At 58.2% G+C, this 12852-nt stretch overlaps 3 protein-coding genes across 4 annotated transcripts in view; 2 read left to right on the top strand and 1 right to left on the bottom strand.

The window, feature by feature from the left end:
• CTNS (cystinosin, lysosomal cystine transporter) overlaps positions 1 to 6195 on the top strand; it is a 19613-nt gene extending 13418 nt beyond the window's left edge. Inside the window, exons 7-12 of one of the 2 annotated variants that reach the window (XM_010847475.1) lie at positions 795 to 894; positions 983 to 1102; positions 2128 to 2298; positions 4098 to 4215; positions 4833 to 4947; positions 5283 to 6195. In XM_010847475.1, coding sequence (XP_010845777.1) covers positions 795 to 894; positions 983 to 1102; positions 2128 to 2298; positions 4098 to 4215; positions 4833 to 4947; positions 5283 to 5331 — 673 coding nt within the window. In that variant the 3' untranslated portion in view covers positions 5332 to 6195. Of the gene's footprint in view, positions 1 to 794; positions 895 to 982; positions 1103 to 2127; positions 2299 to 4097; positions 4216 to 4832 lie in introns of both variants that reach the window. The other variant, XM_010847476.1, reaches the window with a different exon arrangement.
• Positions 6196 to 7107: 912 nt separating this feature from the next.
• TAX1BP3 (Tax1 (human T-cell leukemia virus type I) binding protein 3) lies at positions 7108 to 12369 on the bottom strand. The gene is made up of 4 exons (XM_010847477.1): positions 12139 to 12369; positions 8836 to 8955; positions 8354 to 8431; positions 7108 to 8073 (listed from the first exon to the last, which is right to left on the bottom strand). The coding sequence occupies exons 1-4, from the start codon at positions 12175 to 12177 to the stop codon at positions 7936 to 7938; spliced, it is 375 nt and encodes a 124-aa protein (XP_010845779.1). The 5' UTR covers positions 12178 to 12369; the 3' UTR covers positions 7108 to 7935.
• Positions 12370 to 12788: 419 nt separating this feature from the next.
• Positions 12789 to 12852, top strand: part of EMC6 (ER membrane protein complex subunit 6) — a 637-nt gene continuing 573 nt past the window's right edge. The window contains exon 1 of the mRNA XM_010847478.1: positions 12789 to 12850. Within this exon, the coding sequence (XP_010845780.1) occupies positions 12789 to 12850 (62 nt within the window). The remainder of the gene's footprint in view (positions 12851 to 12852) is intronic.

The raw sequence follows: 12852 nt of genomic DNA, 5'->3' as shown, positions 1-12852 counted from the left end.
CCCACCCCTGCCTTTCATTTTTATTTTATTTTATTTTGGCTGCACTGGGTCTTTGTTGCTGCACGTGGGCTTCTCTAGTTGCGGTGAGCGGGGGCTGCTCTCTGCTGCCGTGCACGGAAGCTACTCTCTGTTGCGGTGCTCGGGCTTCTCATGTTACCTGGGTCTTCAGCAGCTGTGGCACATGAGCTTAGTCACTCCTGGGCATGTGGAATCTTCCTGGACCAGGGATCAAACCCATGTCTCCTGTATTGGCAGGCAGATCCTCATCCACTGTACTATCAGGGAAGCCCCTGCCCTTTCTTAGAAGTGGTCTGATGTGAAAGTTCTAACAGCCCATGTAACAGTTGCAGTGCTGGGCATTTGGTCTTTTGCCCAATTCAGCCCCTCTCTCTGAAAGCAACCAAATGGGGCTTCTCAGTTGAGATGGAGAAGGAGCTGGGTAGGCGAGAAGGGGAGGGGGGTCCACCCACAGCTGCTGTGCTCCTGGTCCCCGCGGCCCTGGAGGAGTTTGTGTCAAGTTGGAGAAGAAAGTTGGCCCACCTTGATTTTAAAGACCCAGGCTTCAGGCACAAGGCCAACAAGGCGTGTGGGCCTCTGAGGGGCTGCTGAGCTGGGACCAGGGTGGGAGGCACTTCGTCTCTGCAGGAGGCCTCCAGACAGCCCCAGGAGGAGGAGGGGGTCAGATGGCATGGGGTGGGCATGGAGAGGGACTGAGGACTGTGCTCTCCTTGGGGAGTTCTGTGTCCTCCAGGCTCCCCCACACCCTGCTTTGTCTCCCCGTCCCTCTCCCCCAGTGTCGTGGGTCTGAGCTTCGACTTTGTGGTCCTCAACCTGATGGGGTTCGTGGCCTACAGCGTGTTCAACATCGGCCTCTTCTGGGTGCCTTCCATCAAGGTACAGCCCTGCCCGGCCCGCAGCCCCACCAAGCTGGCCGGCGGTCAGGCTGCCCCTCACCCCCCAGCTTCTCCCCACCCCCACACAGGAGCAGTTTCTCCTTAAATACCCCAACGGCGTGAACCCCGTGGACAGCAACGACGTCTTCTTCAGCCTGCACGCGGTCGCCCTCACCCTGGTTGTCATAGTGCAGTGCCTCCTGTACGAGGTGAGCCGCGACCCCAGGCCCCCACCTGCCCTTTTACACAGGACACGGAAGCCCCCGGAAGGGAAATGTGTCCATCCACTCACATCTGCTTTTGGATCATAGATCAGGCCCCACGCTGGGTCCTGTGAGCCCAAACCCTCGGGCGCCCCCAGGTCTGCGGTGAAGGACACAGAGGGAGGCAGTGACGACCCAGCAGGCTGAGAGCTGAGCGGACAGGGAGAACACGGGCAGTTTGTGGGCCCCACAACTCAGCAGGGAGGAGGGGGATGGAGGGCGCTGAATTGTGGTCCATGGGATGAATAATGTTCCGTGGTGATGGGGAAGAGGGCCAGGGTGGACCACCCCTGCAGGGGAACAGACCTGTGAAGCCCAGGGAGCAGCTAGAGGAACCGAGAGCAGGTGGGTGTGGCCAGGATGGCAGTGGAGGGAGCAGGAACAAGGGCCTGAGAGCCGAGCTGGGAGCCTGGGCACAGCTGTCGCTGGAGGACCACCATCCACTGAGCAGGGAAGGATGGTGTGTGTTAGCACGTGCTTCAGGGCGTCACTGATGCCACTGTTCTCTTTCACTTCCCTGTGCGTGCACCACTTCCCCCCGGGAATTCTCTTCCCACCTGCAAGGTCAGCCAGGATTGCTCAGCCTGACCTTCACGAACCTTCTGGATTTTCTTACCCTTTGCTGAGAAGGTTATATGAGGGAGGCCTGCTTTGGGGAATGGTACACAGGTTGGGGAGAGATTCCAGAGTTGAGCAGGCTCCCTCGGGTGGCCAAAGGAGCCTGGGCTGCAGTGAGGTGCCAGGCCTCCGACGTGATGGGGGCCAGGTCCTCGCATCCTTCCCTGCTGGTTGGTTCTGAGAGGGACCCAGTCCTGCAACGTGGGAACAAGAAGCAAAAGGGGTCTGCTAAGTCCAAGAAGGATGGAACCAGAGGCTCTGATAGTGACAAGGTGTAGGTGGTACTGGGCTCTCCGCACCCCACCCCCACCCCACCCATGTCCCTCCCTTCCCCCTCCCCTTCTCATCCCCAGCGAGGCAGCCAGCGTGTGTCCTGGCTGGCCATCAGCTTCCTGGTGCTCTCCTGGCTCTTCACACTCATCGCCCTGATCATGGCTGCGGTCGGGGCAACCACATGGCTGCAGTTTCTCTTCTGTTTCTCCTACATCAAGCTGGCAGTGACGCTGGTCAAGTATTTTCCACAGGTACCTCCAAGGTCTGCCCGCCTTTTCCCGTGGCTGTTAGCATGAGAGGGACACGGATCCCTTGGGGGCAGCTTCTGACTGGGGCAAGATGTGGGTTGGAAAGCTACTAGGAGGCCAGCGAGCCCAGCAGGAGTGGGACATCACACCAAGCCAGCCGTGACCTCTGCCTGCTCTTCCCTGGGCCCAGGAATCCCATGGGGAAGTTGGTGGCACTTCTCTGACTCACACTCAGCTCTGAGAGTCGGGGTCATGTAGATCACTCTCGTCTCTCTCCTTTGCCACCTTTCTAATGACTTCAGTCTTGCCCGCCACCCTACCACCGCTGCCCATGACCACCAACTGATGTCCCTGACAAGCCACGGCAGGATACTGGGGAGATGAGCTGGGAGGAGGCAGCCCACCAGCACCCAGGGTCCTCCTTGTGGGCCCTCAAACCCTCCCTTGAGTGCTCAAGACAGTCCTACTCAGAGTCGGGGACTGAGACTCACACAGCTTCCGCCACAGCCAGAATGGCCTAGGACCAGTCCAGGTATGAAAGAACTGACAACCACAGGCTCTACTCATGAATCTGGGACCTCATTTAACTCGCTTCCCCAGCACAGGGAACCTTTTGTTCCAGGGACTCAGGAAGGAGAACCTTTTGGCCAGAGTCAGGGCCAGTCCCCTGGAGGGCGTGGAAACAGAGCTATGCCCTTAAGGATCAGCAGGACTCAGTCCCATGGACCAGGGAGGAGGGGCCACTCCAGGCCAGTGCTTTCTCCACAAAGGTGCTGTCGGAGGAGGCCTTGCTGGTGGAGCAGTGTGAAGCTAGGAAGGTGGGATCGGGGTCCAGGGGGCTTGGGAAGGAGGCTTCAGAGTAGGGGAAGGGTCTGGGGGAAGTAGGGCCTCAGTCCTGAGTGTGGGAAGGCTTGGGCCTGGGAAACCTGGGAGGCAGGAGCCTCAGTTGGAGATGTCTAGGACCATCCAGGACTGGAGAGGTGGCAGCAAGCACGAAAGACAGTGGGAGAGGGCCAAGAAGGGGACCTGACAGGTGGCTGACTGGGAGAAGACCACTACGGAGGCCAAGCCGTCCCTCGGGTGGTGAGAAGAGCGGTCGCAGAGACGCCCAGAGGGGGCTGGTGTTGGAGGAAGAGTGTGGGGCCCTGATACCTGGAAGAGGAGTGATGTCCAAGTGGACTGGACCTAGGAAGCCCAAGGTGGAAGCCCTAGAGCCTCAGCAGGGCTGGGGAAGGAGTTAAGTCCACTCCATAGGTGGGAAAACCGAGGCTAGAACTCAAGTCACTCTCCCAAGGTAACACAGCTCCTGTGGTGAAGCTGGGATTCCAAAGTAAGTCATTGGACCTCCCAGGCTGGTTCATAAGCCCAACGTGAAGTCCAGGCTGAGTTTGGGGAGAATCTCCATTTGAAGGTGAGAAGAAACAAATCAGAGTTGCCTGAAAGCCAGGATATATGGAAGGATGAAGAAGACGGAGAGACAGCATCCACACACACCCCTCTCCCTCCTCCCATTGCCCTGGCTGGAGTGGGGAGTCTGGAGCCGGGGGTGGAGGTGGGGAGGGATGGGGAGGAGAGCTCTGTTCGGGGAGGAGAGCTCTGTTCGCTTGGCTCACAGAGGAGACCCCAGGACCCGCCCAGAGTGTGCCTGCAGCTCTGAGTCCAAAGGTCATTGTGTTTTGGGGGCTGAGGTCCAAACAGAGGAGTGGGAGGCATGACAGCCGCTCTTGTTTGGACATAGTCACAAGGTGCGGGAGGCCGCCGGTCAGCCCCCTCACCGCCCTCCGTCTGTCTGTCTGGCCCAGGCCTACATGAACTTTCACTACAAAAGCACCGAGGGCTGGAGCATTGGCAACGTGCTTCTGGACTTCACTGGGGGCAGCTTCAGCCTCCTCCAGATGTTTCTGCAGTCCTACAACAATGGTGAGTCAGCCAGCAGGCTGCTGCCCACCTGGACAGCTGGAGGCACAGGGCAGTTGGGGGCAGGGCTTCCTGGGAACCACCCCTCCCCTACTCGGGAATCCTAGCCAGTCCCAGGCCTTGGGTGAGGCTCACCTAGGGGGCATTTCTAAATTCACTTGGCTGCATCCTTCCCAGGTGGCGCAATGGTAAAATATCAGCCCGCGCTGTAGGAGACCTGGGTTTGATCCCTGGGTGGGGATGATCCCCTGGAGGAGGAAATGGCAACCCACTCCAGTATGCTTGCCTGGGAAATCCCATGGACAGAGAAACCTGGCAGGCTACAGTCCATGGTGTCGCAAGACAGACACAACTGAGCACATAGCATGGTGTGTGATCTTAGTTCCCTAACCAGGGACTGAACCCGCATTCCCTGCACTGGAAGGTAGATTCTTAATCACTGGACTGACCACCAGGGAAGTCCCTTGCCTAGGGGATTTGGCAGCTAGAGGATTTGTGGTTTCCTGGGCAGAGGAGGGAACCCCCCTCCACTGACTCCCTGAAGCCCCACGTGCTCCAGCTGTTTGAGAAGCATCCAACCTAAAACCACAACCCATCCCATCCCCTCTGGCTGTTTACAGACCAGTGGACACTGATCTTCGGAGACCCAACCAAGTTTGGCCTCGGCATCTTCTCCATCATCTTCGATGTTGTCTTCTTCATCCAGCACTTTTGCTTGTACAGAAAGAAACCAGGGTATGACCAGCTGAACTAGCTCCCCGGGAACCAGTGGAAAGAGCCCAGGCCCGGGCCCTGGTGGGGAAGTTTCCATCAGGAAGGCTGGAGAAGCGGTCTGGAGAGCTGGGCTGGCTCGGTGCGGAGAAGCACTCTGTTCCTTGGGGCCAGACGCCTTAAACTTGAACCAGCCTGCCTTCATCCTGGACTCTGCCAGGCCAGGGAGGACCCTCCCTCTGGGATAGGCACCCTGACTGTGTGCAGAGATTAATAGCTGGCGGTCTGTTGCCCCGGGCCTTTCCGGTCGGGCGCCTGGCCCTCCTGCATCTTGATGCTGCATCTCTGTTTTCTTTAAGGCTTCAGGCAGCACACAGGGCTTCTAGCAGCCGTCCCAGGCAGGACTGAGCACTGAGCTTGGAGCTGAAGGCCTTGCCCCGCCGCCCAAGCAACCAGTGTTTCTGGGAGCGGCCTGAAGGACTGACCGGGCAGCTGGGAGAGTCAAGGGAGCCTTGCTGCCACTGCTGTGTTCAGAGACCAAGCAGCCAGGTGCTGTGTCTGATAGACCCGGAGGCGCTGGTGTTGGTGGCAGAGGGGCTAGGACTTTGGGGTTAGGCCTTGGGGCACCGCCTCTGAAGGCTGCGTCCTCTGAGCACTAACAGTGCGGACACTCACCCTACATCCAGGTGGCCACAGCCAGGCTCTCGTAAAGGACCAGTATTTCCAAACCTTGAGGTGCCCAACAGATTGGTTCAGAACCGAGCTCACATCCAGCTCTCTCAGAATCTTCGTCACACTAACGAGCCATTTGGGATTTTTCAGAGGGCTGCTTCGGAAGTGAGTGGCTTACTCTCCTCTGCCTCTGCCTACCTCCACTTTCCCATGTTCAGGCCCCACACGCGCTCCTTGCCCCAAGTTTGGAGGATAGGACACACACATACACACATACACACACACCAGTCTGTGCCTTAGAGGCATGTTAGACCTGCCAAGTGGTGAGAGCAGCCCCCTTCCCTCACTTTCCCAGACTCCGACCTGAGACTCACCAACTTGCGGCTGTTCCAGAGCCTCAAAGGACTTGAGACCACCTCACACACTCCTTGTGGGCCCAGCCTGATCCCAGAGCCCCTTCCTTCCCACCCCAAGCAGTCGTCCTGCCTCTGGCAGGAGGGGAGGTAGATGTGCCTTGTCCATACCTCGAGCTTGTCGATCCATGAGATGGACGAGGGGCTTCTGTCCTCAATTAAACCTGATTCATTTCCTCTCTGCAAACTGAGCATTTGCCAGATGCAGGAGGCAGGTGTGTTGGCTTCCGAACCAAGTCCTTAGGGCTTAGAGAGACAGCCTCAGTCATTCCACCGTAAGGAAGTGCGTGGGATTTGGAAGTTCACCAATCCCGAAATGGCTGTGTGCCAACCCAGTGTATCACCAGGGGAGCCCTGCTGGGCGGCACTGCTGGATGCTCAGGGCCAGGCTGGTCCCACAGGAGCCGTCTGCATGACCAAAGGTGTGGCAGTCCAGCTGTGTGGCCGTAAGCAAGGGCTGGATGCGTTCTTTAAGGGTATGTGGGAGAAGGGGCAGGGGAGGGGGGTGGTAAATCTTCCAGATTCTTCCTCTAGCCAGCTGTACTAAGTATCAAAGAATTTAGGGACTTGTTTCCCTAAAGCAGAAAGTGCAGCCTGACCAAGCCCACATGCCTCATTTATTTGGGCCACCCAGTGTGTGGTTGGGTAACACACTTTAAAGATGGGAGATTGCAAAAATCTGACTTGCCTAGGCTAGTGGGTCTATGAGTGGTGGCAATTCCCAGAGTCAGTATTGCAACCAGTCCTGGGCCACGCAGAGGGCACAGCGCCCCCCAGCTCACTCCCATACCATCAAACCACAGCCTGCATCCCTGGCATGGATAAACTGAGTTCTCTTATGTCTAGGGGGTGCGTGTCTGCCCTTGGTGTCCATGAGGCCCCTTCCCAATGGGAGCTGAGGCTAGGTTATACCAAGGTAGTGGGGGTCTCCCTGGCCCAGTTCCAGGGAAGGAACTCTCAGACATTCCCACAGAGCAGCCCTGGCCCAGTACAGCATCAGTGGGTTTGGGAATAGATGGGCTTCATCCATGGCCAAAGCCCTCTGACAATTCACCCCCAAGTATCCCTCCCCCGTGTCTCAGCAAAGACCCCTGATGAATGAATTCCAGCACTGTTTATTGGGCACAGAATGTAGGGCAGCTTCCCACTGCCCCATTTCCACAGTAACCAAAGTCAGGCCAGTGCCCTCACTAAGAGTAGCTCCCACGTGTGAATTAGTAAGCTTAAATTCCAAAGTTGAACTGGCACCTCCAAAGAGTGAGATAAAAAACACTTTGTATCAAAGCTGTGATTAAAAAAATATAAAAGTTAAACCCACAGGCATAGAGAAAAACGGGCAATCCTGAAAACTGCCCTGAAATGTTACCCTCGTCTAAATCCTGTAAGCAGGTGAACCCTGGGGGAGGCCAGCGCCCCTTGGGGGGTGGGGGTGAAATGGGGTGACTTATGAGCCTGCCTGGCTTCCATCCAGGCAGACCTTCGTAGTGTCTCTGGCAGTGAATCGAGTCCCCTCTGGGGAATGCAGGGAAAAGCGTGGGGCACAGGCACTGCGGAGCTGAGAAACAGGGGCAGGGCCAAGCCCTGTGCTTCTCAGCTGCGTGGTGCTATCAGGAAGTGGGGCCCCTGATCACCTGGGCACTACTGTGGCCAGGCAGCAGGGTCTGGGGGCCGAGACTGGTCACTGCAGGCTGACTGTGACTCGGCTCCAGGCCCTGTTGCCAGTCCTCAGCATCCAAGGGGGAGAGATGGTCCCAGAGCCCTGGGCCAGTGCGGGGAGAGGGGATCAGGCCGGGCCAGGGATCCGTTCTTGCCCTTCTGAGCGGGGGACCCAGCAATGAGCAGAAGCCAGGACGAGAGGCAGACAGAGCGTGGAAGTGGTGTCACTGTACAAAGGGTGGGCAGGCACAGCCGGGGCCCCTGGCAGCTGCTAGGACAGCATGGACTGCTGCACGGCCTTCTGCAGCGATTGCCGTGTCACCAGCAGACGCACCACCTCCTCCGAGCGCTTGGTGAGCCGCTTCCGGGCCTGGTCATGTGTGACCATGGTCATGTCCCAGCCGTTCACCTGGCCCAGGGAGAGAACACAGCCCCCTTCAGGTCACTGCCTTCTGGGATCTGAAAATAGGATGGGCTTTGGGGGCCTAGGTCACCCAAGCTGATGTCCCCGGGCTGGGCACGTGCTCACACACACACACACACACAAGAGGGATCCAGCACAGGCTCCTAAACTACTTCGGTGTGTCTCCCAGGTGCCCAGGAAGGTAGGTAGGGGCAGCCCCACCACCCCCAAGGGCTTTACACCCTCCAGCACAAGACTTGTTTTCCTCTTTCGGGACACTGGTTACCTGCATGATCTTGTCCCCGATCTGCAGCCCAGCAATTTCCGCAGGGCCTCCTTCGGATACCCGTGTGACGTAAATGCCCTGGGAAGAGGCAGCCCACGTCAATCCCTGGGGGTCACTGGACTGGCCACCTAGCCATAGAGCAAAGCCAAGCAGCGCATACTCCTAGCCATCTATCCCACACCCTGGCTGTGCTAAGACAGCTAAGGGGGAAGTAGGGCAGCCCCACGGATGCTCCAACCCCTGCTGGCCACCTGGGCCTTCCTATGCTGGGAGGGCTGGGAGGCCTACTCTCCCCCACCCCACCCCTAATTACTCCCACCAGATCATCTCTTGGACCTTCTTTTTTTCCTTGGACCTTCTTAAGAGAGGACCATTTGAGAGAGAGGAGGTCTGCTCCTTCCACAAAGGCCCAGGAAACAAAGAGCCACTATCTCAGGCCTCTGTGCCCCACAGAGAGATCCCCAGATCCTAGTCCAGCTCACCTTGTCTGTCTTATCTTCTGAGAAAGGGTTCTGGGAGGGATCCTGGTCAATTCCGCCTCCAATGCTGAAGCCCAGAATTAAGTTCTCACCTTGACGCAGCTTGTGAATTTCAACTCTTTGCTGGCAAAGATGAAAAAAAACAAGTTGGGGATGAGCAGATGTGGAGAGCAAATGGGGTCTGTGACCCCTGCAGCAGCCTCAGGCGGCTGGGTAGACATGTCCTGGGGGAAGGGCCCAGGGCCTCCTGCAGGAATCTAGCCGGTCACCAGGAATCTAGCTGGTCACGAGGCTGGGAGGCTGGGGGGTTGAGACAGAACTCAGCCATACCAGTCCACCCCCACAACCCTCCGTCCCAACTTCTAGCTTACTCTGCCTCAAGCACTAGCCTTCCTCACACATGTTAAGCCCCTCCTGGCCCAAAAGCCAGGCTGCTGTGGCTGCTCTGGATGGGCTCCTGTGTCCCAAGGGAGGGACCACACAGGGCAGGAGTGGTCAGGCCCTGAAAACAAATGCAGGCACCTGGCTGAGCCAGTTCAGATTGCTGAGCCAGCCCTGTCCAGGGCAAGCCAGGAGATGCTTCAGGAGAAGCAGAGACTGGACTTGCACAGAAAGGAGGAAGGGCTGTCCTGGCCAAAGGAACAGGAGCAGAGGCTTGAAGGTGCTGTGGATACATGTCCACGAGACCGGAGTGTACAGTGCAGGACCGGAACTGGGAGGTGAAATGAGGCTGAACCCAGATCAAGAAGGCTGGGAGGACAAGAGGGAGGGGGCATCTCCCTAAGCCTCAGGCCCTGACTTGAGCAGTGCAGGAAGCGGAGAAGGGATCTAGAGCTCTCCCACCATACTCTGAGCTTGGGGGTTCCCATCTGTGCCAGGCTTCTTTCAAAGTCCTCAGCAGGCACCTCCGGTCACCAGATGCTGGGAGCCAGACCGGACAGCCCCACCTCCAAAGTTGAGAGTCTTAACAGGAAGAAGAAAAAAACCAAACCAAAAGGTGACTGGATCTCGACCAGAGGGGCTTCAGGAAGGAGGTACTATTTGCACCAGGCCTTGGACTGACCAGGAGTTTGGCCACTTGATCTTGATTCTGGGCCCTGGAGCTCTTAGGAGTTGGGGAGGGCTGGGTGATGGTAGATCGTGGTCAAATTTGATGCTAGAACGACCGCTCAGGCAGAAGGGGAACAGGTGTCTCACCAAGGTGGAATATGGAGGCCAGGGGACATGAGCCACTAAGAAAGTGAGATCTACAGATTCCAGGGACTTCACTGGCAGCCCAGTGGTTAAAACTCCTCACTCACAATGCAGGAGGTCCAGGTTTGATACCTGGTCAGGAAACTAGATCCTACAGGTCACAACTAAGACCAGGCGCAGCCAAATTTAAAATAAAATGAAAAAACAGACTCCAGACTACTTGTGGCAGAAAAGCATCAAGGGAGCACTGGGTTGGCCACCTGGCCTGGCTGAACACAACCACCTCCCAGATGGGGACCCCAGAGGGGAAGGAGCATGCTGAGCTGGAGAGCCAGGAGCGCTCCAGGCAGGGGTCCAGAAAGCAGACCAGCCTATGAAGCCAGAGTTCAGAGGAGAAGCCAAAATGTTCACTACACGGGAGAGGGCATGGGGTAGGGAGGAGCTGCTTCCACCCCATCCTGGATCCAAGACACAAGAGGGAGAGGCCAGACCCCACCCACCGTGTTCAGACATGTTCCTAGTATGAGAAGAATTGGAAGGCCAAGGTCCTAAAGCTTTGAGGAAGGCCCAGGGACCAGCCATGACATGTGAGAAAGGGGTTGTAGGAAGCGTGACACCTGTGGCCCACTGGACCTACATCCTCGTGCCCAAACGTGTGCGCTCCTCCGGGCCCGCCTCCACCTCCTCTGACATACACCTCTGCACACCTTTGACACTCTCCAAGGTCAGAAAAAAGTACAGGCTCTAAGACTGAGAGAGAAGGTCCCGTCACTGATTTGCTGGGCAAGGTCAGGCAGGTTACTGCCCCTCTCTGCTTTCCCACCTACACCCATTTTTTTTTTCCCAGCTAAGGAGCAAACTTGACCTGTTCTCTTTAGGGCAGCTAGAGAGCTGGGAAAAGCCGGGTGGTGCAGCCAGGGTGAAGCTGAGGACTGCTGTCAACAGGTCCTGGAGCTGGTGCTCTAAGCTCACCCTCAAAGGTCAGCTTTTATCAGTGGCTCCCTGGTCACACCACCTGACTGCAGGAGTCCCCAGCACTGCCATCTGAAATACTGTAGCCAGTCCCAGGCCCCAGGGATGGGACTTCCACCCAACCCGATCGCTGCCCAGAAGGCATTTCTTCTCAGCGACCTGGTTCCTTTCTGAGGGCTTCTTTGCACAATTAGGCATGACCAGACTTCTCTCCCAGGGACGGGGGAGCCTGGTGGGCTGCCGTCTACGGGGTCACACAGAATCGGACACGACTGAAGCGACTTAGCAGCAGCAGCAGCAGACTTCTCTCTAGGTCTGTTTCCCCACCTCAGCCACAGAATGGGGCCTGCAGGTCCCATCCAGCTGTGGCATTAACATCTGGCTCTAATGTCCCCGTCTGCCTTTACGTAATCTAATAGTACTTGGCACCCGAGACGACCCAAGGGAGGAGAGTAGGGCCTGAGCGGACCCCAAAAGGTCTCCTCAGGCCCCAAGTGCCAGCTAGGGGGCCTGGACTTTGCCCCAAGGGCTGGGAATCCATGGAAAGTTCGATCAGGATCGAGCCCGTTGCATGAACCTTCACCCTGGCCCAGGCGGCGGTGGGTCCGAGACGGAAAGGCTGCACAGGAGGGGTGAGGGTCTGGCTGCTACGCTGGCCCCGGCCACCTCCACCCCGCAAGCCTCCCTCTGGGCGGCGGCGCCGGCTAGAGCGGAGGAAGCACTTCCTCATTCCAGAGGCTGCGACTCATAGACGTCGGGGCCGGCGCCCGCCCCTCGCGGCTGCCCAGCTGGGGACACAGATCCAGGAAAGGGGCGCTTTCCCAGACTCCCACAGCCGGAGCCTTTCTCCTCAATCTTCGCTGCTCCCGGCTGGCTGAGAGAAGTCCAAAGCGGCGGCGGTAATACGCGGGGTCTGGCCTGGATCCTGGCTCTTCAGGAGGTTTCTGGGTCCCAGACTCTTCTGTTGCATGGATGGGGAAGACCGCGGCCCGGCTCAGGCAGAGCGGGAATCGGAGCTCTGGCTCCAAGTTTGCAAGAGCCCCGCTCGACGCTGTGTCAACCTGTTTGGGGTGTCAGTTTACCTATCTGCAAAAGTGGGGGCTAGCCAAGACGAGGAGGAGCCCGCGCGAGCGCACTCACCACCACGGCGGTGACCGGCTGGCCCGGGACGTAGGACATCTCGACCCCAAACTGGTAACCAAGCGTAGTTTAGAGAAGCCCTCAGCGAAAATCCCCGCGGCCGCGCCCTCTCTTGGTTAACAAAGGCGGCCCAACCAGGCCCGCCCCCTTATGAATAGTTAAGAAGTCTCCGGCCAATCATCGACCGGAGCGCTGTTCGGCTTTCGGAAGTCACGGCGTGTGCGCAGAAAATCAGAGAGCGGGTGGAGCGTACTCGGGGCTACCACTGCGCATGCGTCATAAGGCTGGCACCGGGGCCAGGCGCCTGCGCAGCCTGGGCCGTCCCAGCATCCTCCAGCGCAAGATGGCGTCGCGGGGCTCCGTACCCGAGGCTTTCTGAGGGAACGTCGAGTGACCGCGTTCGCGGCTGGGTTCCAGGTAACTGAGCGAGTCTGGGCGGGAAATGCAGATGTACCGCCGGCACCCCGAGCTCTCAGCCTTCTCAGCGTCTTTCGAAGGTCCGAGACCGAGGGGTGCGGGGTCTCGGCGGCCCCAGGGGGAGGGGCGGCGTGAACCCAAACTCGCCATGCTCCGGGCGCCGCTTGTAACTTGGTTCTCTCCGCAGCCTCGCGTTGCTCCACGAGAAATCAGACTGAGCCCGGGAGGGTGCGATGGCCGCTGTGGTGGCCAAGCGCGAAGGGCCGCCATTCATCAGCGAGGCCGCCGTGCGGGGCA

Source organism: Bison bison, unplaced genomic scaffold (genome assembly GCF_000754665.1).
Source record: "Bison bison bison isolate TAMUID 2011002044 unplaced genomic scaffold, Bison_UMD1.0 scf7180017864249, whole genome shotgun sequence".
NCBI lineage: Eukaryota > Metazoa > Chordata > Mammalia > Artiodactyla > Bovidae > Bison > Bison bison.
This window is presented reverse-complemented; position numbering and strand designations above follow the sequence as displayed.